We start from the raw sequence: 26,472 nt of genomic DNA on the forward strand, positions 1-26,472 counted from the left end.
ATGAGTTTTTGTCAGTGAGTAATCAACCTCACTGTGGAACTCAGTGTTCATAACCCATGGCTAAAATATTATTTCTGTTTCCATAGAAATCAGCTGTGGTCTGTCCCTTGTGGTTGAGGCAAAGAGCAGATCTGTCCAACCCACACTCAAACACACAGGTACCCATGGCATAGAGTGTTTATATCCCTGGCATGTTTTTATGACAGTCAATGGCCAGTGGCCTCAGCGAGAACTCATCACTCCCCCACTCTACTGTAGAAATACTAACAAACCTGAGCCAAGCGCCTCAGGCCAGCGGTCTCCTGCTCTCCACCCCTCCTGTGTCCTCCTCCCCTCTGCTTGTGTTTGGCAGGTAGTCAACTCAATTTCTCGCCTGCTGATTCTGCATCTCCCTACCTCGCCTCCTTCTTTTCCTCTTCCTCTCTTCATTTCCTCTGTAGAAAAAGGAGGATTAAGAGATGATGGTCAAATGCGTAGTTTCTCTATAGTTAGTCCTTAGGAGAGAAATACTCGCATTGTCTACTTTCTGCTTTCGATTTTTTTCTAAAACCTAACCATACTGACAAACAAACACTTTCTCAGATATACCCATTTCAGTACGACTATCTTTTTTTTTTTTTTTTACAAATTTCTACAGCAGCTAATATTGTATTAAGCATATTTACCCTCAATTCTTTAGTTTATCGGTATATCCACAAATGTATGTTTATGTTTCTGTTTTCTTATCCTTATATTTCCATTGTTCTTTTGTGTAAGTCAACTGCGTTCCTCTGAAACTGGGATTGTGTTGTTCCAAAGTGTATGTTTATGAATATTATTATGCCTGTCGGTGTGACAGATTGTCCGTGTGTAACGCTCCAATCAGTACAACATTTTTCTTGAATGTAACTTCACTCTCCAGTGGATTGGTTGCTATGGCGGCAGGCCTGTTTGTTGTGGGTGGGAAGCAGAGAGACAAACACCAGCATCTGGTGGACTGGCCTCTCTTCCAGGATGGTGTGGCGCAACCCTGCATAGAATGTCAAGGACAGGCATTTGTATTCATTGTGCCTTTGAGCCATTTCTAAACTAAATTGAATTTAAAGGAATAAAAAGTTAAACTCAATGGACAGCATTCGTGCCATATTGTTGATTACCACAAGGAAGTGAATGAGGCAAATTTTGGAGGATTTAAAAAAAGAAATGTGAGGCCTATAATCTTATTTTAAAAAATGTTACGTTAATTTTCTGTTTAAAAGTGTTGGCGGTTTAAATCATATTTGCAGTTACTTTAGGGTGTATTGCATTGGTTGTAAATGGCAACAAAGTTGATTATAAATTTCATAGAAATGGTTAGTAAGCCATTTTTCTTCTCACTAAAATCATGTTAACGTATATTGTTCACATCTTGTGGCTATACTGTTGAAACTGTGAGTACTGTAATGCTTACAGTTTGGTCCCTTTCACTTCCATTGTAAGTGCCGCACTGTAACCCAGATTTTTTTTAAGAGACTGTGGTAATCAACATTATGCTACAAGTGCTGTCGCATAACATACTGAACATGAAATATTCTTTTAACACCAGCTCAATGGAAGAAAATGTTGTGTTATGTGCTATATGCTACTAAGTCCGATGTGTGTGGAACAGCGGTTTGTTATCGTGAATCTGGGTCTTCAATGAGGATGTGAAAGATTCTGTCAGGCTTCTATTAATTGCTATGGGTCTGTGCAGTTCTCATTATGACTTTCTGTGGGAAACTCGGTGAAAAGATCACAAAGATGAAGTCAGTGGAAAACCAGCATCAAACATGTTTCTTATCTCCCTCATACTAGCATAGACATAACGCTATTGCCAAGACACTAAAGATCAGAGAGTTAAACTGGATGCGGCTGCAACTGTACACTTCCATTCAAAAGTTTGTCAATATTTTTTTAAATTAGCATATACCTTTAGTGCAAGGCCTTTGTTATTAGGTTTTGATGGTTTCATCTTCTGACTAATCATAGTACTTTTCCACACACATTTACCATGCAGTTATGATATCAACCACCAGGGGGCTTTATTTGGAAATGAATAGCTCACACTGTGATTACATTGGGCGCATTGGTGGCTGCGCATATTATTAGTCCTAGACTATGTTTCCAGAGAGAGAAATGAATCCTAGGATGACAGATTTAACAGACACATAGCAGTGTTATAGTGTCATTGTGTGGACAGCATGACATTGCAGTCATTGCATTGATGGTTTATTATTTGATTAATTAAATTACATACTCAGCTTTTCTGTTATCAAATATATTTGCAGATTGTCCATTGCAGAATGCTCACTATTCACATCTGCGTCTCCTTGTGATTTTCTTCGCACCGTACCAGTTAGCAACTGTACCATGAATAAAGTGCACACAGTGCCAAATCTCCAGACAAATGTGGTTGCACATGGACAGCCGGTTGCTGGATGGCTCAAATGCTGAGATCTAGTGTGCCAGACTAATGCAGCTAAAAGAAACACTCCAGCTAATAGCTGTTTACTCAGTCATGCAGCAACACAGCCAAACAGGGATAAATGATCCCTGCATTTCAGTACCCTTCAGTGCCTGGAGCGCACAAAGAGTTTAGAGATATAATGACAAAAGCACGTGTTTCTCTGAAACACCTTGAGTGACCCGTTAACAGGGGAGATGCCAAGTTTATGCAAAGTTTGTCAAGCATAACAGACATTAGTGTGCGCGATATACAAAAAAGGTTCCAAATCATGTAGCACTGCTTTATTTTACATAAAGGTTTTTATCTTTAACTTTTCGTTTAATTCTCATGTCTGGGGAATGGATGAAGTGCGGGTCTGATTACTGTGAAGCCTATTTTCTCTCATTTTAGTTTTGTGTTTTTGCCACAAGCACGATAGCATGAAGAAGATACATTCAGGATAAACTTTCCTAGACAGCAGAATGCTCATCTCACCTCAAGATCTGAAACAATCACACAACTAACACAAACTAGTATAGTACATTTGTGTGTTTTTATTTATTTATTTAGGTTATCTTTGAGCAGTGTGTTGTGCAGTGAAGCCCTCCCACTACCAGCATGAACCAGAAAACACACAAACACTTCTGAGAGTATTCTGTTTGAAGCTGGTACTGGCTGCTGTTGAAAAGACACCCGTATTATGACTGATCCTGTAGTAACATGACACCTTCCTGAACTGGACAATCCTGTGCATCATTGGTTGAAACTCACTGGTGAAATGCTATTACTAACATGATTTCTGGAAACTTTAGAATATGCATATTGCATCACATTTGATTTACAAAATATACACAATTGTGTTTTATTACACGGTTTTCATTTATAAATCTTGGATTGATTATACAGGATTGTGTGCAAAGTCTGCAAACATTGATTTTAAAGTGTTTGTTTTGTTTAGATTCAATCAAATGAATACACAATCATAAATATACAGTTTAATTAAAGTGATAGCTCATATCCTGTTGCAGAAGGTCATTGCATGTGTGTGGTCACTTAATCTGTTTATTGCTTTTAATCATGAATGCAAGTGTATCTTAAGTTATCACCCAAATATCCCTCATGAAAGTGACCAGGTTAGATCAATCACATTGGGATATAGGTCAACCACTTTTTGATCTCATATGTTTTTCCTTCTCTTTTGTTCAGATGTTTGAAGTCAGTAAGATTTTTAAAAATGGTTTTACAAGAACATTTTTGCCACCTAGACTGTATTTAGCCTATTTGACCAAAAATACAGCCATAACCAGTAATGTTGTGAAATTTTAAAATAATTGGTTTCTGTTTGTGTTTAAAATAATTATTTTTTCTTTTGTAACATATTTTGTAACATTATAAATGCCGTTACTCTTCAATTAAATGAATAATTTCTGAATAAAATAATTGATTTTTTTTCTTTCAAATAAATAAATCATTGTGACCCCAAACTTTTGAACAGTAGTTTATCATATTTAAGTATCCTTATTTAACATGATTCTGAAGAATATGTTCCAAAATGTCCAGCATTACCGTGGGCTCTCTGGATGAATGTAAATGCTACACTGTGCTCAGTGGTCTATACTTCATATCTTTAGTTAGGGTAGCTTATCATAGCCGAGCAGTGAATGTTTTGCTGTCCACAGAACCACAGTCTGCAGGTGGCCAGCGTTTTGGCACTTTCCACATAAACAGATCCAGTGAGCCGGGCCAAACTGGCCTGTAGTTCCTGCCACTGAGTATGTAGATCACTGGAATACCAATCACAACCCTGCAAGAGAGCTACTGTGTGTGTCTTACGCAACAGCATCACCATCAGCACCACAGGTGCAGAGAGAGACTTGAGCAGAAAACATAAACAAATGTTCCCCAAATATCAAATACAGAAATATTAATGCTGATGGTGTTCTAATCTAAGACACAATAGTCTCAATTTACATAAGAAGCTATTTTTGAAGCATTCAATAATTTTGATTAAAAAAAATAAACAGTTTGCATGGGATAAGCCCTATTTTACAGATCAAAACAGTCTTATCTTCTCTATATGCCTGTAAGACTGTTTGATATGATCTCATTGCAGACAGTCACAGACTCACATGTTTTTAGCCTAAAGAGTCGCTTTCCCATATTTGATGTTAGTAATATTTATGGATGGTGTGAATCGGATTCAGGGTCGACTTTCCATCCTCATGATCTATATACCGGTACTGTGTTTGCCCCCTGCAGCCCGCCGTTGAATTAAGTATTTCTTGAAGTATTGTGTGAAAGTTTTTTGCAATTCCTGTAGGTTACAGGTGAAAGAGGCCCTTTAGTTTAACAACACATTTTGGTTTGAACCTGGATGGCGTCTCAACAATAGATCATTACCTTTGCTCTACCATTCAGTGCTATTAGGAACTCTGTTTACTCAGCAGGGAACTCCCTTAAAACTAAGTGACCTGACGCTTTGACCCCTTCCTAGACCTCTTTCCTCTAAATTGATTGACAGCCACTTTTTAAGCAAACATTGTGCTAATCACATATACAGGAGCAGACATCAGGTATAGCACTGCCAGACAATCAGAGACTTCCATTTAAAAGTTGTGTACGATTATGTGATCGTTAAAGATCGTGTGTGTGTGTGTGTGTGTGTGTGTGTGTGTGTGTGTGTGTGTGTGTGTGTGTGTGTGTGTGTGTGTGTGTGTGTGTGTGTGTGTGTGTGTGTGTGTGTGTGTGTGTGTGTGTATGCACTGAAAGAGAGTTGAGCGTGTGTTTTATATGTTTAGGCTATAAACACTAAGCCTGTTTAGCAGCTGTTTTGAGGCCCTGTCTGTGAAAGTCATTCCTCCTTTACCTCAGACCTGCATTCATTTCTTTGAGAACTGTGTGCATTTGTCTTTGTGCGTAGCGTGAGTTAGTATAATGTAGATGGTGCTTACAAAACAACTGTGTAGACCACTAAAAGTACGATTTTTATTGAGACTCAAGCTTTTTCTTTTGCTTCAGTATTACACAGATGTTTATGTGTGATCTACATCATCACATGGATGGATGGTCTTCTCTCTGCCCCTGTATGACTTATGCAGGAATTGTCACATAGAACAAGAGGGACTTACTCTCTCTTCCCCTCTATTTCTCTCTCAGGCTGTTCTGGCATATGTCACGAGACTGGACAGGTGTTGCTGCTTTTGGTAATGTGTCTCTGGGAAGCAAAGTAAAAAGAAGAAGAAGAACAGACATGTATAGCCGCTTCTTTGTGACATGAGAAATATCCACGGCATGTGCTTTGAACATGCACAATTATTCAATTCTCTTCTGATGCTTGGCTTACTGCGGCTCAGATTACACAGGAGCTTAGAGGTTAGTTAGATTAGTGAAACCTCTGTGTCCCTTTAGGACATCCACAATGGTCAGATTCCACATTACAAGATCTTCATGAAAGAAAATGATGTCACAGATTGTGTTACATGAGGATGAAATTACTGATTATGTTATTAGCTTTGTGACTGGGCACACAATGTTTTGTTTATGTTTAGTTACAATAACTGTACTTAGTTTAACTTTTCTGAGTTTACTCTTGTACCTCACCATATCAGTGTACTTTTAAGATTTTAAAAACATTTTAAGGAAATAAAGCAATGTATGTTAATTATTTAATTTTTCGTGAAAGTGACTAGTAATATTACTGATAATGCTATCTGTTTTGCTGTCAGTGAATGAGTACTTCCACCTTATTGATGGGATTGTTGGGGTTTATTAATAATAATAAAAAAGATGAATACTGCTGTAGGGTATGTGAAACTTTTAGGCGTAGGCTACTTTGAAGTTGTATGAATAGAAAACGGATAGCATCATGCTTCTAAAATAATGTTCTTATAGGCTTTTGTTTTTGAATGCATTGTGAGCAAAATGTCGCTTTGTTCCTTTGTGTCTGTTTATAGCGGGGAAAGTATTGCTGGAAAAGCGAAAGGAGAGATGCCCTTTTCCAAAGGTCTCTGTGTGTCGTCATAGGTTCGTGAAGTTTTAGTGAGGAAGGTTTGTCTAGTTTGTGGCAGTGAAGCGGGAGAGCCGTGTGTTTTGGGCGGAGTAAACCATTGGGTCGGAGAGGGGGAGGCTGGAGAACTCAACAAGCGAAAAAATCCGCTTCGGGCGTTTTCGTCACTGTTGTTGCTTAGTGGTGATTTCGAGGGCACCTTCGATGGTTGTTTGTCTCGCTGGGGTTGATATTTGTTTTATGTACGGATTGTAGTGGTTAAATCGTTGAATATTGCACACTAAAGCTGACTCCTTAAAGTTTTGTTTGGTTCGCACCGACAAAGTGCCAAGTGATTCACTGAAAACTGTCCGGCTATACTTGAGTTGAAGTTGTTGTGTTATTCTGTGCCGTGCCGTGCGCTCAGCTGGATTCCAAATGGAAAACATATCAGCGACCTTGATGATTATGTATTTCTGTACTTTAACGGAATACTTGGCATCAACTTTTGAACACGCACCACGGAAAAGCGAAATACTAAATCAGATTTAAAAAGACTTCGGGAGGTATTTTATGGTTTTGGGATTAACATTCATCAACTTGAAATTTTAAGCTGTAAATCCATCAGTGTTTAACAATGGAGGAGGATCAAGTGTCTTCTGTTGAGGAGCCGCAGGCGGTCAGTGCCGCATCATCGGACAGTTTCTCCCAGCTTTGGTCGGACGTGATGGGGATGCTGGTAAGTTTGGGGTTGGGGGAGGGGTGTAACAGGAAGGCAACTTGAGAAAAGACCTTTAACCCAAGGGGCTTAATTTATTGGAGCTCATTGTGTGTGTAGTGCTTGCTTGTGCTTTGATGCCAAGCGCATGTTAAATCAGCCAACAGGAGCTTCTGGACAACTTCAGCTCACACTCGTGGTGAACATGAGTTGAACATGATTTGGTCTGTTGAGAGGCAGTGAGAAGTTTAGAAATCTCCAGGGAATCGTATCACATGGTATGTAACTGAAGTGTTTATTATTATACGCTCCGCAGGTTCAGTGGCGCACGTGCCCAGTCCGATACGCAACGCATTTCAAACAGAGCGCACAAACTAGATGTTTTTTCCTTGTCAATTTAACTCTTTGTAAATTATCCAGGATATTACAATGATTTTCATGTTAATAATATATGGACGCGAAATAGTGGTTTGGCGTTGAAACTGTCGTGTTATCTTACGTGCAAGTTAGCTTAAATCGTTTGCAAAGCAGTATTGCATGGCAACTTTGAGAATTATCGGCCTAGTAACAAAACGAGCACTGCAACAATATTTATAATTATATAGCATTGCATTATTAATCAACATTCCACGTGTTTTCTCTGGACTGGTTAATATATTTAACTGAAATGTTACATAACATATCAAGCCTATACATTTGGGGTATTTCTATTGTTTTCCTCTAATGCAGTTATACAGTAACATCGCGGTCAAAAGTTTGGAAACATGATCCTTCAGAAATCATTCAAATATGCTGATTTGAGTCTCGGTTCTTTTCAATGTTGGAAACAGTTGTGTTGCTTAATATTTTTTGGAATCTGTGATACCTTTTTTCAGGTATTCATTGATGAATAAAAAAACAGCATTTATTCAAAATTGAAATGTTCTTTTTTTAACTTATTTATCAAATAATTCAGAAAAAAGCATTACAGATTATAACAAAAAATTAAGCAGCACATCTGTTTCCAACATTGATAATAAATCAGCATATTAGAGTGATTTCTGAAAGATCAGTGACACTAAAGACTGGAGTAATGGCTGATGAAAATTCAGCTTTGCCATCACATAAATAAATTATATTTTAAAGTATATTAAAATAGAAAAACATTATTTAAAATTGCAATAATAGTTCACAATATGGGGGGGAGGGGTATTGTTTTTTTTAAAAAATCAAATGTGACCCTGGATCACAAAACCAGTTTTAAGTAGCACGGGTATTTTTGCGGGAATAGCCAACGATAACATGGTATGGGTCAAAATTATCAGTTTTTCTTTTATGCCAAAAATCATTAGGATATTAAGTAAAGATCATGTTCCATAAAGATGTTTTGTAAATTTTCTACCGTAAATGTATAAAACATTAATTTTTGTTAGTGAATGCAGCACAATCGCGAACATAAATGGACAACTTTAAAGGCTATTTTCTCAATGTTTCGATTTTTTTGCACCCTCAGATTCCAGATTCAAATAGTTGTATTTCAGCCAAATATTGTCCTATCCTAGCTTATTTACTCAGCTTCCATGTGATGTATAAATCTCAATTTCAAAAAAATTACCCATTTAACTGGTTTTGTCATCCAGGGTCACAAATATGTCTTTGAGTGTGATGAAAAAGATCTTACTAATGTGTAATTTCTCCTGGTTGTCTCTCAGTGCTCATGTTTCTATTGAGATCACCTCAAATGGACTATGGTCTTGGTTTCTCGGTCCCTTTTTGGTTTTAATTGAAACATTAATTGTTATTGTTGTGTAGGACATTGGGTAAACTGGACATTTACATACAATTATTCCCTGGGACTTTGTCAGAGCCTTAACATTCCTGTTGTAAAACACCCAGATGAAAGAGATCAAGGTGTGACACCCATTTCCAGTAAAAATGGCTTTGCCTTTTGATGGCTGTGGTGTTAATTTGGCGTCTGAAGAAGTGTGTGTATTGCTTTTGTGTCTAGAAAAGTGAGATTACTTAATGAGAAAAGATATACTTATTCAATACTACTACCAGTTGTTTTTGTTAAATCCAAGGATATAAACTGTAACACTCACTGACACACATTAGTGATTAATTTCCTTTAAGTTGCACACCTCTCTTCCTCCCTCAGGCTTATTTTATTCTGTGATGTTACTATTAGAGGATGAGTCTTTTTCTCTTTCCTTGGAATATGTCTCATGTATACTCCTCTTATTACAAATAGCCCTGCCGTGGTCTCTCCTCATCTGACTTAAACCACATTGCTCATGCAGCAGGTTAAATCTTTACTTCTATGAAGCAGTTGTGTGGGGAAAAGTTGCAGAAGTAGCACCTGAAGGTGTTCTCGGCTTTGCTTCACCCAACCCCCAACAAACTCCTCTTTAATTGAATCCTCTATCTTTTGGCTTTATAGCAACTTTAGTGGAGGTTTGGAGAATTTACACTCTGTCTGCTTCACAGTTGTTTGATTCTCGTACAAATGGAGATTGGTATGAGCAGGCTGCTGAGTGTAAACCTAGAGATTAAACCAGTACAGCTGTGTAGAAAATTGGTTCCAAGGGACAATGGTAAAATATACAGTTTACACACCATGATTGACCAGTCAGAATCAAGTATTCCAGAGAGCCTTGTAATAAATATGGGAAATTTCTTTTTCTTTTTCTGCGTTAAAAATAGTTCTTAGTTTAATTTAAGATGATCATTAGACAGTCCAGTTTGTTTTACTTTCAACTTTTACAAGCCTTATGTAATGTTGTTTTGATGGGCGCTCACCGCGCGGTCTATAAAAGTAAAATTGTATTATTACATGATGTAGATTTTTGAAGTTGTAAGATAGTTTTTGCTTTCTGAAGGATGTATATTGCTTTATTTGAGGCTTTAAGATTTACTCGCTTATTTCTAATGTTGATAAACTGCATCTGTAGAATTGGCGGCTACCGAGAAACGTATTAAGGGTTAGAGCCACATTCTGAGGTTTACCATAGTGCATGCCAAGCTCATAGATCTCTCCTAATGAGAATACCCCTGTCTGCCTTTCATGGAAGTGTGGTCTGTGTACGCAAACCCTGTTTATATGTGGTTCCACTCATGTAAATTCACTTCAAAGTCAATTAACAGCTTGCCACCCTCATTTCAGCTGCCTCTCGGATTTGTTTTGTTGTGGTTGTGAATGTTTTAGAGAGAAAATGATCTGTGAAATAGTTAATTGTTCACCTCATGGCATATTTCTAAAATAGGAGCAACTTTGTTGAAGCTTGAGTTATGGAGTAACGGTATTTGCATTAAATGCAATAGTTTTTGCACTTCAACATGCAGTAAACACTTAGCATTTGGGAAGCATGTTACTTCATTAGAACTGTAAAGAATGCCAAAACACACAATATGCATGTGGCAGCAGTATTCAGAAATGATATATTTGCTTCACCAGTGGACATTAGACAATGAGTGTGAGAGTGGCTGCTCATATCCGCAGTACTTGAGCACCTTGACAGTAACTGATCTTAATTTTGGATGAGCCATTGCTCCCCACCTCTGATTCCAGTTAATGTAACAAATTCTCCACCCAGCGCACCACAGGCGTTTCTCTCTCTCCCTTTCTCTTTTCATCTCCCATCCTTCTTCATTATGCTTCCGTCAGCCCTCTTTCCTTTGCCTCTGTGGATATCCTGAGGAAGCCGCCCTCATGAGGGTTGCGCCAGGACCCCCTGACCAACTTCTGTCTCACATCCTCTCTAACTCAGATATGACCCGATCCACTTCTCTCCTCCAGGGCGGCGCCACACATCTCGTCAATCAACTTCCCATTCCCCCATTGCTTTGAAGAGTGTGAATCATTTCCATTTGTTTAGTAATCTTACTTTATAGTATAAGGGAATTAAAGCTTAATGTATACCCTGTTTTTTACCCGTTCACTAGCGAATGCATACCCTTTCAAAGTATACTTAATTTGATAGTGTATGCGAGCGCAGACGGTCGACACATGCGCTTTAGAAAGTTTTTATCTTTGTCCAGTCTGCGCTATTTTTCTCCAGAAGTTATGACCGATAAAAATGTCTTTGTATTCTTTTAAACTAAAGTTGAGGCTATCTCATAACCCTCTTGTCAATGCGGGTGTCTGTTGTTGTTGCAGTGTCCGGTTCGCCTCTTTAGTTTCGTTTTCTACTGTAGAACAACAGGCTGGGCCAGTGTTACCACCTTGTGGAACAAATGACTAGAGTAAAACCAATTCAATGCGCATGTGTGATGGGGTGAGAATTGCAGGGTACCTCGTGATACGATACAATACACGATACATGGCTCATGATATTGATATCACAATAAAGCAATTCTGCGATAATCAATATATTGCTAGACAATCCTATAATGATACATCAAGATATCTGTCTAACTATGAAAGCAAAATGCCCGTCCAAAGGTTAAGTGCAGTTTTTCCAGAATTTGGACTTAAACGTGGCTGGCACATCTATTATTTTACTCGCACTGATGTCCCCCATCCTGTTAAAAACCTATTTTCTTTGGCTAGTTAACTTAGGGTGACATTTCCCTTATTCATGTGTTGAGCGCCACCTCAAGGAGCCATGACGTAGCGACGCTGGGAGCAAGGAAATCTATTTAGAGCGCCTTATTTTATGAATAAAAATATCAATATTTGCCGCCAGCATATTGATTCTTGTATCGTACGGAGAAGGACAACAATTTATTGCCCTATCTATATTTTGTACCACCCCTTAAGTGTGTGCCTGCACAGTTAAAAAAATCAGGTGGTATTCTATATTCAGTAATTGTCATGACATGTTTTAGGGATTGTGGGCATTAACATTTATGATGAAGTTCTAGGAAAACAAAAGCAGACTTGTGATGTTCTGTTTCTGAAGCAGAACCTGCATTAAACCTGTTTTGTGGTTTGCTTTGTTACTCATTATTCTGGGATCGGCAGCTATAAAAGCAGTCAGACATATTATGCACCGATGTATCGGCCAGTAATCAGTATCAGCCAATTGTCTAAAAACGGCTGATGATCAGTGCCGATTATATCTGGTCAATATAAAGGGTGCGGAAAAATGTGTCAGACTGCAGCTAACGCGACAATAACGCTTTAACAGTTAAAAAATAGCGACGTTAATGCAGGCTTTAATTTGAATCACCCGTAGTTCAAAACCGGATTGCGAGATCTATGTTTTTTCCTTACTTTAAACATTATTTGTAGGTCATCCCATCCAATAATTGCAAATAGCTCTGTGCTTTGTTATTTCTGATAAGAAACAAATTCTCAGCTTTCAGATTCTCTACATTTTATCATGAAATTCAAACAATAAATGGCGTTTTGACGCTCATAAATGTGACGTGACAGATCGCTGTAGCGCCTCAGTTCAAGCGGCACAAGTCTTTTCTTCCACTTCAATACAAATTATATCTAGAAAAACATGCATGAATATCAGAAGGTATGTTGAAAGATACAGTACAACTTAACAAAATCCGTATCATGACTCATCATGTGACATCTCTCAATCTGTGTTTCAGCCGTGGAAAGATGGCAATGAAACAGCTTGTGAACAATATCACTTAATGTTCCATTTACCTCAGCATTCACAGTTCGTTAGTAAGCTATAAAAACACTAGAGAAGAGCTTATTTACTGTAAATTATATGCATCTTTGAATAAATTTGTTGTATACAACATTTAAACTTTTATTTGAGTGTAAAAATTATATCTGGAAATAAATAGCAGTTGAATGTAATATCTCTGTTGTAAATTTTAACCTCTAATATTATAGTGTACCAAATGAGAGTGTTACCTGTATAGTTTGCAGCATTATTTGGGAGAGAATTATTATTTTTTTAAGAAAAATCGAACTATCGGCATTGGCCATTCTGAGTAATTGGCTATCGGGATCGGCTGAGAAATTTTTTATCGGTGCATCTCTATCTATAATAATTTATAATAAAAACAAGGTATTTTAAACATAGTTTAGAAAGACATTGTTTGTGATTTGGTGACATTGGATGCCCTATTTCAGGGTTTCCCCAACATTTCTGAGGGAACTGCAGGGGATTTAATTAATTAAACCATAGAATTTGCATGCCACGTGACCATGTTTATTTATTTAAACAGTGGGTACTTCAAGAAAATATTTAACATCAAAGAGGGAATCTAGATTCTATTTAAAATTATACTGCTGCTGTGTTGTTGTTTAACTGTACGTACACACCACCGCCGCCGACTTGAGCTTCCAAAGTTAACGGAAGTCATTCATTTTCATTGGAAGCTGGCTTCTCTAAGTTGCAAGGAGCGTCAAATCCATCGGCGTCGCGTTTTGACGACCAGAGCGTCAATCAGAAAGTTGAAAGTAGCTCAACTTTATGGTATGACACGGTGCAGCGACAAGCAGCGGCAAAACGCCAGCAACCAATCAGAATATAGACGTCCTTCTTGCTGGCTGATTCCGGAGAAACATACAATGTAAATTTTCGTTCCTACCAAAACATTAGTTTTGTACATTAGTAGATGATTGGAAGCTAATCATCACCGTTGCTGGGTTTCCTATCATTTATGATATGACGTTGATGATCCATAATGATCCAGTGATACACATTTGAGGATGAGCGCAACTTTTATTGGAAATATTTACAAACGCTCGTTTTAAGCAGGAATGCAATTAATTTGCTCACGGTAACACCGATTTGACCAATTGCACTAGATGAAAATAATAATAATAGCTAATTCTGTTTTTTTCCCGACCAAATGTGACCAAAACGGTTATTTATTTTATTTTTTATTTATTTATTTATTCGGGACAGTGCAAATTAGTGGACAGTGCACATTAATAAACAATCTAACATTTCTGTACAGACTGTAGATGAGCCAGGTTATAGCATAAATGCTAATATATTATAAAAATGCTGTCATTATAAAAGGTTTCTAGTGTAAATTTATTGCTTGTTTTTTCTGCTTTTCTCTTCTCCCATGATGGAACATAGAATGCTTTTACGTCAGAGCGGCCAAAGCGTCAACAAGCTTCCCCGTACTTTTTGACACTCGTCCTTGACAGGGCGGCCAGAGCTTCTTTGCCGCTCAAGTCGGCGGCGATGTGTACATACAGTAATCCTCAAGGAGTGCATGCTTCTCATGAATTCCTGGAATTAGTCACATATTTGTCACAGTGCAGAAGCATTGGATTCAGGGCTGTGTTCAAACTTCTAATGGCTTTCTACTCTTTACACCGCATTCAGAATGAGATGTGTTTCCTTTGATTTGAGCACTTTGAGCACTCTCATCAGATCTGCTCACTCATTTCACACTGGATTCTCTGTATGAATGCGTTTGCGCTGTTTTGTTTTAGGTCAGTAAAGAATGAAAGACTTTTCCTAAAAAAAGTTTCCTCTCTCAGTAAGAGAGTTAACAAGGAAAATAGCCTAATTTTGCATGTTGGAGGTGTTTATGGAATTTTTTCCCTTTTTTTTTTTTCTCTCTCTCATTTGTGTAGACGGGTAATCAAATATGTCTTTACCCTCTGAGGACCTTTGTGTCCCATAAAGCTGTTCGAGCAGGTGGACTGAGGAAATGAAAGATGATTTTGTAGGGTAATTGATTTGCACAAGTCCATTGCAGTCAGAGGATAATGCATCATCTTTCTTTTTTGTTTCTTTTTCTCTATTTTGCTCAATCACTCTTTTCTTTTCTTGTTTTTTTTTCTTCAACACATACACAGCATAGTTAACATATTTGTCTCACGACACAATGGCCACATCAAAACTTTGTGGCTTTGCTCAATTGCTGCTGCTTCATCTGAGGGAAGTGTGAATTTGTGGTTGGCTTTGAACAGACAGTTTCTCATATTTGTTGCATTTTATTGTAAAAAAGGTCATATTCTAATGCTTAAATGTGGGATATGTCTCTCTCTTCCAGTCACTGTGACCTGTTCCTCTTCTTTCGGTCTCTGTCCTGGAAATAAACGGTCTTGAGAAAGAATGTTGTTGCTAGTCATTACACAACGTGTTGAGTTTGGTCCATGTTGTGGGTGGCTCAGGACCTCAAGTAGTGTTGAAGTTAGCTGATTCTGGATAACTGAACTGTAATTAGATGATGTGTACTTTTGAGAAGTCAACAGTGATTAAAAAATACTCAAGCGCTGTAGAACTGAAATGTCTCCTGTTGTGCGCTACAGTGATGGATATCTTACTTCCTTTTACCATCTAGAGTCAACCCAAAAGAACAAACATTTTAGTAATGATTAATAATAATAATACCAGCCAATGAATGTAGTTCTAGCTGGACTTCATAAACATAAGAGTTGGTGTGCTACACCTGTTAAGAGCCAAAGTTTGAGGAGCTTTAGAACTCAGTCAAAAACATTTTTCATTTGAAAAATAAATTAAATTTTTAATTGACTGTAGCTTTCTAATATGATTCATCAGTCATGCACATACTCAAAATACATTTTTGGATTATGCCTTTTACTGTGTTTAAACATTTTTCCCCCACATCAAGCGAATAAATATCATGTTCCTCTTGTCAAACAAGTTCCAGTCCCAAAAAGTTTAAAAAAAGGTAGTTTAAAAAACTACCAACTTAAAAAAATAAAGGTAGTTCAGATAGATATACATTACTGGTTGTGGACAGTAAAACAGCAACACTCTGTGTTGGATTAAGGTTAGTATCTACTGATTGTATGAAGAGGTCTGTATTAGTTTGTGTTTTGAAATGGTTGACCATAGAGCTCCAGTTACAGTCAAAGGGATAGCTTTGGGGGGTTTAAATGTTTGGCTTTTTGGGCTGGACAGCAGAGTTTGGGTGGTGCTGTTTGTGCGCTCAAACAGTGATTCATGTCAGCTAAATAAGACTCATTCCCTCTCTTCTTTTTTGGAGTTCTCAGCTCATGTGAAGCTACGTTCATGTGAGAGGCAAACATTTTCTGTCATCTACATCCTTTTACAGGTACAGACAGATGACGCATGAGCTTTGAATTAGTCCTTCTGTTAAATGCCCAGCTGGAAGCAGCAGACCCACACTCACTCACTTTAAGACTAAAGTATTGCAGCATTACCTCACTGGAGGCCTGGAATGTGTGGAATAAGAATATGGAATGCATGTGCTGTGCAGATGGAACTAATTCAGATCAAGGGCCACTGCTTCTCTCAGTGCTGATAGGCTCAGTTCCAGTCTGAAGATAGAATGAAGATAGAGGGCCTGTTCCTCATATAAACTCAGCAAAAATGAAACATCCTCTCACTTTCAGCAAATTTCTCAGCAAATTGCTTAACGTGTAAATATTTGTATGAACATAAAGATTGTCAAGAATTGTCAGCATCTGGTGTGGCCTCCAGATGCTTTAAGTAGTTCAGTGCATCTCATGCTCATGGACTGTACAACAAGATTGGCCAGTTCTTGCTGTGAGATGTTGCCCCATTCTTCCACCAAGACACTTGCAAATTCTCAAAGACGGGAATATGTTTAAACGTGGTTTGGCAGGCACTGTGAAGGACAATCAGCTGTCATTTTGCAACCTTTTTTCTTGTCAGTGCGACTACATTTTGTTAGAGGTCGCACTGGTGGGAAAGCCACCACGTTGCCCAACTCAGCTACCATTTGTGTTGCACATGAAAAACATCAAACGAAACAAAACTGTGCTTCTCGTTTAAGCTGCAGACAGTTTATGAGCACGGACCAATATTTGACAGCGCAGACCATAGATATATTAGAACAGTGCTGGTGTGGAAACCAGGAGAAACATTGAGCCATGAACAAAGTTATAGAAGGTTTTTCAGTCCACAAGTCACATTCTCCATGGATTTAATGTAGTAACGCTAACTGTAACCATGCTATTGTGGCAAAAATAGTCGAATGTTATTACATTTATTAATTTCAGGGTTCGTACAACCTTTTGAGAGTGAAATCCAAGCGCTTTTCATGGACTTTCCAGTGTTTGACGCTTTTTCCAGCTCTTCAAAGCTCTAAATATTATCTGATGGTTTTATTTAATGTGAAAAAAAAATCCCTATAAAAATAAGTGTTTTACATGTTACTGTTGTTGAAAGTTAATTTGATCTGGATCTCAATTCAAACTCAGTGCTTTACTGTCAAATGTGCATTTCCAAGAAATACATGTCATATTATTAGTTACTGCACTTTTTAATAAAAAACAGTAGAACTTAGTCGCACCTTTGTTACTGCTCTCAAATGTTAAGCTGGAGGATATTGCAGTTTATTGCTCTGATCCCTCATGCCTACATGCAGCAGGACTATGGTATGTTCACGCAGATGATCAGGGACCCTGGGTATGTTTCACCTGGTGTTTTTCACAGTCAGTCGAAAGGTCTCTTGAGTGTCTCGAGTGTCTCTTGAAGTTTTGGAGCTGTGACCTTAATTGCCAACCACTTGTAGTCTATGATAGTGTCTTAAAGGGTCTTTTCACCCAAAAAATTAAACCGCACAAGAATAAACCTCATTGGTTCTCATACGTCAAGCGAACATGCTTGAGCTTCCATTTACCATATCTGATTGTGCGTTGATAAATGTTTATATGCAAATAAATGCCAATCTTATAAAGCAATTGTATCTCTTCAGAAAATGTTGGACTAAACCACTCAGTAATTTCATATGGATTAGTTTTGACTCTTGAGATCTGTTCATAAACTTTTTTAAACATCAAAGTGGTAATTGTGTGGACCGTCATTAAAGGGTCAGAAATCTCCCAAAATTCATTAAAATATCTTAATTTGTTTCAAAGATGAACGAAAGGCTTATGAGTTTGGAGCAACAACCCAAGGACTGTTCCACAGCTGCATGTACAATAATTGTTTATGGTTCAATGTTTTTCAAGCATGAAAAAAACATTGTTTAAACCCTTTTCAATAAAAATATGTATACATACATACATGCATACATACATACATGCATACATAAAGGTGTATATGTGTGTGTTTATATATTTTTAATATATTTAAAGCTATAGGTACATTATCTTAGCTGTTATTGTTGTTACACAATGACAGGTTTGGTTAATTAAAATGTTTATTTATTTTTATAGTTCTGTAAATGAAGAAAAAATGTCTGCCTCTGTGCATTTTTTTTCTTTAATTATTGCTTGTTTTTGCCTTCTATATAATAAAATTCTATAAGCTGAGTCCATTTTAAGATTGGAATATGTTCTTGGATGAAAGTTTTGGCCCTTCCACCCATCACTCAGAGCTCCGCACAGCATCTGACCTGTCATTACAGCAAACTGCTGACTCACCACCCCAACCAACAGTATGTACTTTAGAAAATCTGTCTAATGGCAACAGCAAAATGTTTGTGTCCTAGTTGCTTTTGTAAAGTTTTTATTTAGTCTTAGTATCTCTCTTTATCAAATGACTTCGAGTAAGGAGAATGTGTTGGTTAAAACAGTCTGACAGAAATTGTTTTATTGCGCATCCAACAACATAATCTCACATATTCACATCATGTTTTGTCTAAAAGCTAGAGGTACTCTGAAGGTCAGCATATTGGAATGCAAAAGCTGGAATTTCTCACATAGAGCAGCGTTCCGTTGGGAGTCTCAGTTTCTGAGATCATATGTTTGGAGTTCTGTTGGAACGGATTGGATTAAGAGAGATTTTATAAAGAGCAAAAAAAAAGTACCTTTAATTCTGTTATATTATCCATTAAACGTGATTTATTTATAACTTCCAACTTGTTTTCAGCACTATTCTTATAGATTTTAACACAGCCCTATTTGCATAAGTCCATGTCTGTAAATTCAAATTTCAACAATCATGTGTGTGAGGCCCTAGTTTTCCTTGCTCTGGCCCATACACACAATGACAGGATGTATGTGTTTGTCAGCATGGTCCTGAGCAGGAAAAAGTCCTTTGTGCTTGACTTTTCATTCATCAGGACTTTAAAGGGCATCTAGTACAGCAGCAGGAGAGATCCAGCCAAGCCCAGAACTGAACCATTTAGGAAAAGAAACCATGCCACCTGCAGCTGCTGGGGTATTGATAGTTTTCTAAAGAAGCTAATCTCTGGTTATGAGTGAAGGACCTTCCTCTTTTATGTGCTTTTTTTTGGAACAGTCTGAGGTAATTCGTTGTTACGTGTGTGTCTCCAGCTCGTAGAAAAATAGAATGCACCCTCTTGCTGAAGTCAGAGCCAGACTGCACGACAAATGAATATCTGCACTCACAACAAGACCGCTACAAATGTCAGAGAAGGTTGTAAGGGCTGGTCAGTAAGAGAGGGCTTCTGCGCAATTATTTATTAAATATTACAACCCTCTACGAACACACTGAAGTTTGAGCCGCCCTTGGCTAATATTTCTTATTTTATTTTACTCGCCAGACTTCTTACATTGAATGCAAAAACAATGCAAATGAAAAAAAATATATAAAATATGAATTTCAAACACTATTAAAGTCAAGTAAACACTCTCTAGTCAGATAAGAACAAATAATGAAACTACAAGCAAAAGCACAAATAAACACAATAGAACAAAGATGCTAATTAAATGAGCAGTGCTTTCCAGGCTTTCCAGATTAGGTAGATTAGGTGCAGAAATTGAATAAAGTACCCTAATCAAATGTAAAATAACACTGCATAGTCTTCACTGTCTAAATTAAATGGAGATGAATCCTTGTTGAAGTTATAAAAGTTATTCAGTCAATTATTTCAGCGAATCTGATTATTGATACTGTAGTGTACATGTTTTCTAGTATACTCGCCAAGATGGACATTTTGACAATTTTGTGTGAAATTGTCCGTGCAAGTGTAAGCGCAAGACCTGAAAGAGATTAGTATTAACGTACTTCAGATGTTCAGTTTTCACATGCAAAAATTCTTACAGCGTGCTTAAAAACGCATGCGAATGATAAACTTTCATGCCGATGCAGTACTGGTCCGATCGGGGCAGTTAAAGTTCAGTCAACGGGCTTTTCTTTCTCTCACTGTGAATGTGTGTGTGTGAGAGAAAATTTACAGGGTGCATAAAGCTCAGCAGGCAATGAACTTATACGTGTGGCTTCTGCGCTAAACTTATTTTTTGCCTCTAACTACAGGTGACTATAATCGTACCATTTACTAACCATTGGCTAATTATAATCGTACCATTTACTAGCCATTGGCTATTTCAATTTTAAAAAATTGTCGCTTCTCGTGAAATTTGTTCGCATAGGCAAGTGATTTTCTCTCATTGTAGAGAAAAGTCTTATATTTTCTTTACAAAAATAAAAACAAAACTTTGTTGTAAAAAAACAAAGATGTTATCATTTTATTTAATATTGCATTAAATAATTAGTATATAAAAATAATTACATATTGTAAATTAATAAACTTTTTTTCTGTGAAAATGTTTGCATACAATGTGTACCATTACTGAATGCTTTGAAATTGGGCTGTCCTTGGCCCATAAACCTGGCCCAGGAAACCCATCTCAACAAACTGACAACTTCACTGTAAACAAATAGCTTGGACATTATAACCCCTCAAATTCACAAAGCTCTGCAAAAATCCAATCGTCTCAGCCCAGAGTATTGTATGTGGAGTGGAAATTATGGAATGTGAGGGCAGATGTTTAGTTCAGCTTGTGTGTGACTGTTTGCTGCTTGTCGCAGCAGATATGTGCAATGTGTTCTGAGTGTGTTAAGTCCTTCATGGCTGGTGCCGTTCTTGCGATCGTAATTAAAATCACGTTCCAGTGACAGGTTTTTAATGAAGCTCTCCTTACAGCTCCACTCGTGTTTGTTTGTGTTTCTGAGGCTGTGAGGGAAGGGAGGCTTAATAATGAGAGATGGAATTTATTTCAAAGCATGTGATTAATAATCTCTTTTTAATATACATTTTTTTTTTAAATAAAAAGCCATCAAAGTTTGTCTCACTTATAACTCTGTTTGTGCAGGATGGCTCTCTGGGTAATATAGATGACCTGGCACAGGAGTACTCTGAGTACTACAACACATACTTCAGCGACGTCAGCGATCGGATGGAGGAACTACGCAAGCGGCAAGTCTCTCAAGAGCTAGACATGGTATGTTCAGCCGAAAAGGTTTCCTGCACATTTCAGTCTTAATTGTACACCCGCATCTCTACAGCTGTGCATGTGTTTGGTTTGTAGAATGACCAACAATTCCATTAAATCTCTGTCACTAAACAATTTGTAAGAATTGTTTACATACTTTCACCAGGGATTTAATTCATCTTGGCGTGTTTACTCACTCAACATTTGAAGCCAGATGAGTTAATCTGGCAGTCATCTGCACTGTTAAACACGTTTTTGGGGCAGGTGGAGTTTGGTAGTATTAAAGTTGTGCCCTCAGTACTTTTATTTCCTCATTTAAAAAGTTTTACCCTTAAAGAAATGAATGATAGTTTTGATAAATGTTTGAAAAATGTAAACTCATACGAAAGTATCAGTAGCCCTAATAAAAGCTGTTTGTTGACATGGAGCGGTAACCTCATGACACCATTGGGGTCACATGATCAACTCTGATTACCATATTGACCAGAGCAACATAAAAAAAAATTGTAATGTACTGAAACATTTTCTGCAGAAGTTATGTTTATGCTTTCCAAGTGGCATTTCATTTTAATTCTTAAAACTCAAGTGATCTGGCACATACTTTATATATATACATATACAGGTCCTTCTCAAAAAATTAGCATATTGTGATAAAGTTAATTATTTTCCATAATGTAATGATAAAAATTAAACTTTCATATATTTTAGATTCATTGCACACCAACTGAAATATTTCAGGTCTTTTATTGTTTTAATACTGATGATTTTGGCATACAGCTCATGAAAACCCAAAATTCCTGTCTCAAAAAATTAGCATATTTCATCCGACCAATAAAAGAAGTGTTTTTAATAATAAAAAAAAGTCAACCTTCAAATAATTATGTTCAGTTATGCACCCAATAGTCAATACTTGGTCGGGAATCCTTTTGCAGAAATGACTGCTTCAATGCGGCGTGGCATGGAGGCAATCCGCCTGTGGCACTGCTGAGGTGTTATGGAGGCCCAGGATGCTTCGATAGCGGCCTTAAGCTCATCCAGAGTGTTGGGTCTTGCGTCTCTCAACTTTCTCTTCACAATATCCCACAGATTCTCTATGGGGTTCAGGTCAGGGGAGTTGGCAGGCCAATTCAGCACAGTAATACCATGGTCAGTAAACCATTTACCAGTGGTTTTGGCACTGTGAGCAGGTGGCAGGTCGTGCTGAAAAATGAAATCTTCATCTCCATAAAGCTTTTCAGCAGATGGAAGCATGAAGTGCTCCAAAATCTCCTGATAGCTAGCTGCATTGACCCTGCCCTTGATAAAACACAGTGGACCAACACCAGCAGCTGACATGGCACCCCAGACCATCACTGACTGTAGGTACTTGACACTGGACTTCAGGCATTTTGGCATTTCCTTCTCCCCAGTCTTCCTCCAGACTCTGGCACCTTGATTTCCGAATGACATGCAAAACTGAGCAACAGTCCAGTGCTGCTTCTCTGTAGCCCAGGTCAGGCGCTTCTGCCGCTGTTTCTGGTTCAAAAGTGGCTTGACCTGGGGAATGCGGCACCTGTAGCCCATTTCCTGCACACACCTGTGCACGGTGGCTCTGGATGTTTCTACTCCAGACTCAGTCCACTGCTTCCGCAGGTCCCCCAAGGTCTGGAATCGGTCCTTCTCCACAATCTTCCTCAGGGTCCGGTCACCTCTTCTCGTTGGGCAGCGTTTTTTTGCCACACTTTTTCCTTCCCACAGACTTCCCACTGAGGTGCCTTGATACAGCACTCTGGGAACAGCCTATTTGTTCAGAAATTTCTTTCTGTCTTACCCTCTTGCTTGAGGGTGTCAATGATGGCCTTCTGGACAGCAGTCAGGTCGCCAGTCTTACCCATGATTGCGGTTTTGAGTAATGAAACATGCTGGGAGTTTTTAAAAGCCTCAAGAATCTTTTGCAGGTGTTTAGAGTTAATTAGTTGATTCAGATGATTAGGTTAATAGCTTGTTTAGAGACCCTTTTCATCATATGCTAATTTTTTGAGACAGGAATTTTGGGTTTTCATGAGCTGTATGCCAAAATCATCAGTATTAAAACAATAAAAGACCTGAAATATTTCAGTTGGTGTGCAATGAATCTAAAATATATGAAAGTTTAATTTTTATCATTACATTATGGAAAATAATGAACTTTATCACAATATGCTAATTTTTTGAGAAGGACCTGTATATATATATATATATATATATATATATATATATATATATTGGGGAAACTATATAGAATTAGAATACCGTGCAAAAGTTTGTGTATTTCTGTAATTCAAATTAAAAGGTGAAACTAATATATTTAGTAGGCTATATATAAATATGCATGATTATACTTTTCAGAGGGCCGACATTTCTGTATTTGGGGTTTTCATAAGCTGTAAGCCATACTCATCAAAATTATAACTTGCACGATATTCAAATTTTTCGAGTTTTTACCTGCATGTATATATATGTGTGTATTTTTATTTATATATATATATAATACACTTGAGTCTGGCCTTAATAAATAAGAATATTAAATGCTAAAGGTATTAACACTGTATGGCATGCAGTTATTGCATCAACAGTTGTTTTAGTCATAAACCATAAACTTTCCGTTCCATTTATGTTTCAGGGACAATGAACCACAAGCACAGCTAATAAAAAAATTCAGTTATTTCTTTCATCACTTGGGGCTACAGAATGGCCATTGTAAACCTATGAGCTAATAGAAGGAAACGCTTGTCTTAAACCATTACAAAATGAAGACAAATGTGTTCACCCCTGCCCTCTCTCCATACGTGTTTGGATTGTTTGCGGTTCTGTCAATGCTCTACATTTCTCGTCTGCATCTCAAAGCATCTCTGTTCTCAGGGATGTAGGGTAGTGGGCCACCCAGGGTTGCTAAGAAACCAGCGGACTCATTATGACATGCAGCTGGGGTTGGCACAGTCCAATGAAGGGATTTTGAGAAAAATAAAGAAAACAACTGAAAGACATGCTCAGCTGTGGTACTGGCCTCAGAAAGGAACCAGTCATTCTCAAGGTTTGGTCAAGTCACCTTCATTTATATAGCGCTTTTAACAATATAGATTGTTTCAAAGCAGCTTTACAGTGATAATAGGAAATTAAAGTAACAGAGATTGTTTTGGCTTTACAGCAGCTCTAGAATAAAGTTATTGTCTAGCTAAAGTTATTTTTGATTGATTCACTTCCGTCGCAACAATCATTAGATATTAACTTAGGGGCCGCTAACACGACACCGTTCTAGCAGATAACCCTTAATGCGATCCGGCCGCTAATTTGCACAAAAAAGTGACTGGTGGCTCGAGAACGCAAACCATGAAATGGGTTCCAAGGTACAAGCCTTGAAAAATTTATAATACAGATTTTTTTATCGCTTCCGCGTAGCCACGTGAGCTGAAATTATCCCGACAGCGCTTTATCTGTACAGAGGTGAAGGGAAGGAGGCCTTCACAGTGGAGAGACTAGTTGACACTTCAGGACTGCGTTGTCGTCGTGTCCAGCGCAGGTCCTTCATCAGATCCTGATACGGCCTGGATTCGGCGGACTGCGGTTAACCTCAGGATAAACAGAGAGACTAATATTAGTGTAGACGCCATCATCTTTATGATGTAACAAGTACATCAGGATTTATGGGAAGTGTTCCCGGTTCCGGCTAACCTAATCTATGCATCCTAACATTGAATTATAGAAGTCTATAATGTGTCGTGTATGCTAGGTCAAAGAGATGTGTTTTTAGTCTAAATCTTAACTGACAGAGTGTGTCTGCTTCCCGGACAATGTTAGAAAGACTGGTGCAAAGTTTTGATGCTGAATGGGAAAAGGATCTACCGCCTGCAGTCGATTTTGATATTCTAGGTATTATTAACTGGCTGGAATTTTGAGATCGCAATAGATGTGATGGACTATAATGCGTTAAGAGCTCGCTCAAGTACTGGGGAGCTAAACCATTTAATGCTTTGTAAGTAATCAGCAATATTTTAAAATTTATGTTTAGAGAACATTAGGTACACTATTGTGTTGAATTTATTTATTGGATTCTCTCTCAATTCTGATTTGAATGATACAGAATTCCACTGTGTACTGTGTCCAGAATCACCTGTTACTTATATGAAATTAGCATTTCCTTAAAGCAAAACATCTCAAAACAACATATTCTTAATTAAAAGAATATTTTTGATATTGTGATGAACACGTTGCGTACCCAGATGAACGTTATAAGAAACCCAAACTCGCAGCAAATGCAGAGGTGTGGAGTTTGTTAGCCTGCATGTTATTAGAAACCCAAACAAATGGGACATGCAGAGACTGAGGTCGTGTGGAACAGCATTTACTCTGAAAAAACGCATAACCTGCACCCTGAAACCCGCAGCGCATATTTATTAAACTGAACCCAGCCTTTGTGATTTCACAATAGCACTATGCTTTATGATTTTTGAGTGGTTTAAATAATATCGCACAGTCTTTGAAAACAGTTTACGAATTTCTTGTCTGTGCAATGTGCCACTTCCAGTGTTTTGCCGTTTAATCAACACTGACAAATTGCAATCAAGGATTTTTTCAAAATCGAGCTCTCGAATTTAATCAAGGAATTGTGACAGCATTTTTTTTATACTGTTATATGGAAAAAGCTAAGTAAAAGTCCAAATATGTCTACTTTTGTGTTCCACTGAAACATTAAAATATCTACAGATGGGTTTGAAATTATTTTTGAACAATGCCAGAATTATAATTCTTTGGTGCACTCTACCTTTATAAATAATTTTTTCTGTTTTATCCATCTTGTCTAATCCGGTGTCCGGCTCCACACCCTGCCCTGTGTAAATGTTACTAAAACTAAAGCTGGTTAATACATAGCTGAGCACAGAACAAAACCTGGCTGTACCGTCTCACCTAAATCAGCACTGTGGGGTTCGGCTGTGTTTATTTAGTAATCATGAATCATTCCACTACAGTGCTGCTATTGTACTTTTAGTTTGGTGTTTATGAATATGATTCTTCTATTATTAAATTGCTGCTATTTAAGTTTATATTTACATTAATATCTCTGCCCCTTTAATTAGCTCAAACTTAAGATAGCCGCCAACAAAGGCTCAAGATAAAGCTCATGCGGTGGGTATCTTATCTCACTATGAATTGAATTCAAAAATAGGTCTCCACATTCTGACTTAGTGAATGATATATCAAAGGACGTTTTGATAAATCCCGAGCAGAGGGTGTTGTCTGTCAAAGGAGGCTTTAATCCGAGGCTAATGGGGCCGAAGGAAGTGTCAAGTGGGCCAAGTAGGTCATTGCTTTAT

At 37.8% G+C, this 26,472-nt stretch overlaps 1 protein-coding gene across 10 annotated transcripts in view; it reads left to right on the forward strand.

Moving 5' to 3' along the window:
- Nucleotides 1–26,472, forward strand: part of sash1a (SAM and SH3 domain containing 1a) — a 291,967-nt gene that overhangs the window by 232,916 nt on the left and 32,579 nt on the right. For 3 of the 10 annotated variants that reach the window (XM_077220074.1, XM_077220072.1, XM_077220079.1), the window contains exons 2-3: nt 87–158; nt 21,023–21,151. In XM_077220074.1, the coding sequence (XP_077076189.1) occupies nt 87–158; nt 21,023–21,151 (201 nt within the window). Of the gene's footprint in view, nt 1–86; nt 159–6,464; nt 7,168–7,306; nt 7,425–21,022; nt 21,152–26,472 lie in introns of those variants that run through there. The other 7 variants (XM_077220073.1, XM_077220075.1, XM_077220080.1 and 4 more) reach the window with 5 other exon arrangements.

This window comes from Siphateles boraxobius, unplaced genomic scaffold, assembly GCF_051911475.1.
Source record: "Siphateles boraxobius isolate OS27281-9 unplaced genomic scaffold, OSU_SipBor_1 8, whole genome shotgun sequence".
NCBI classification, from domain to species: Eukaryota; Metazoa; Chordata; class Actinopteri; order Cypriniformes; family Leuciscidae; genus Siphateles; species Siphateles boraxobius.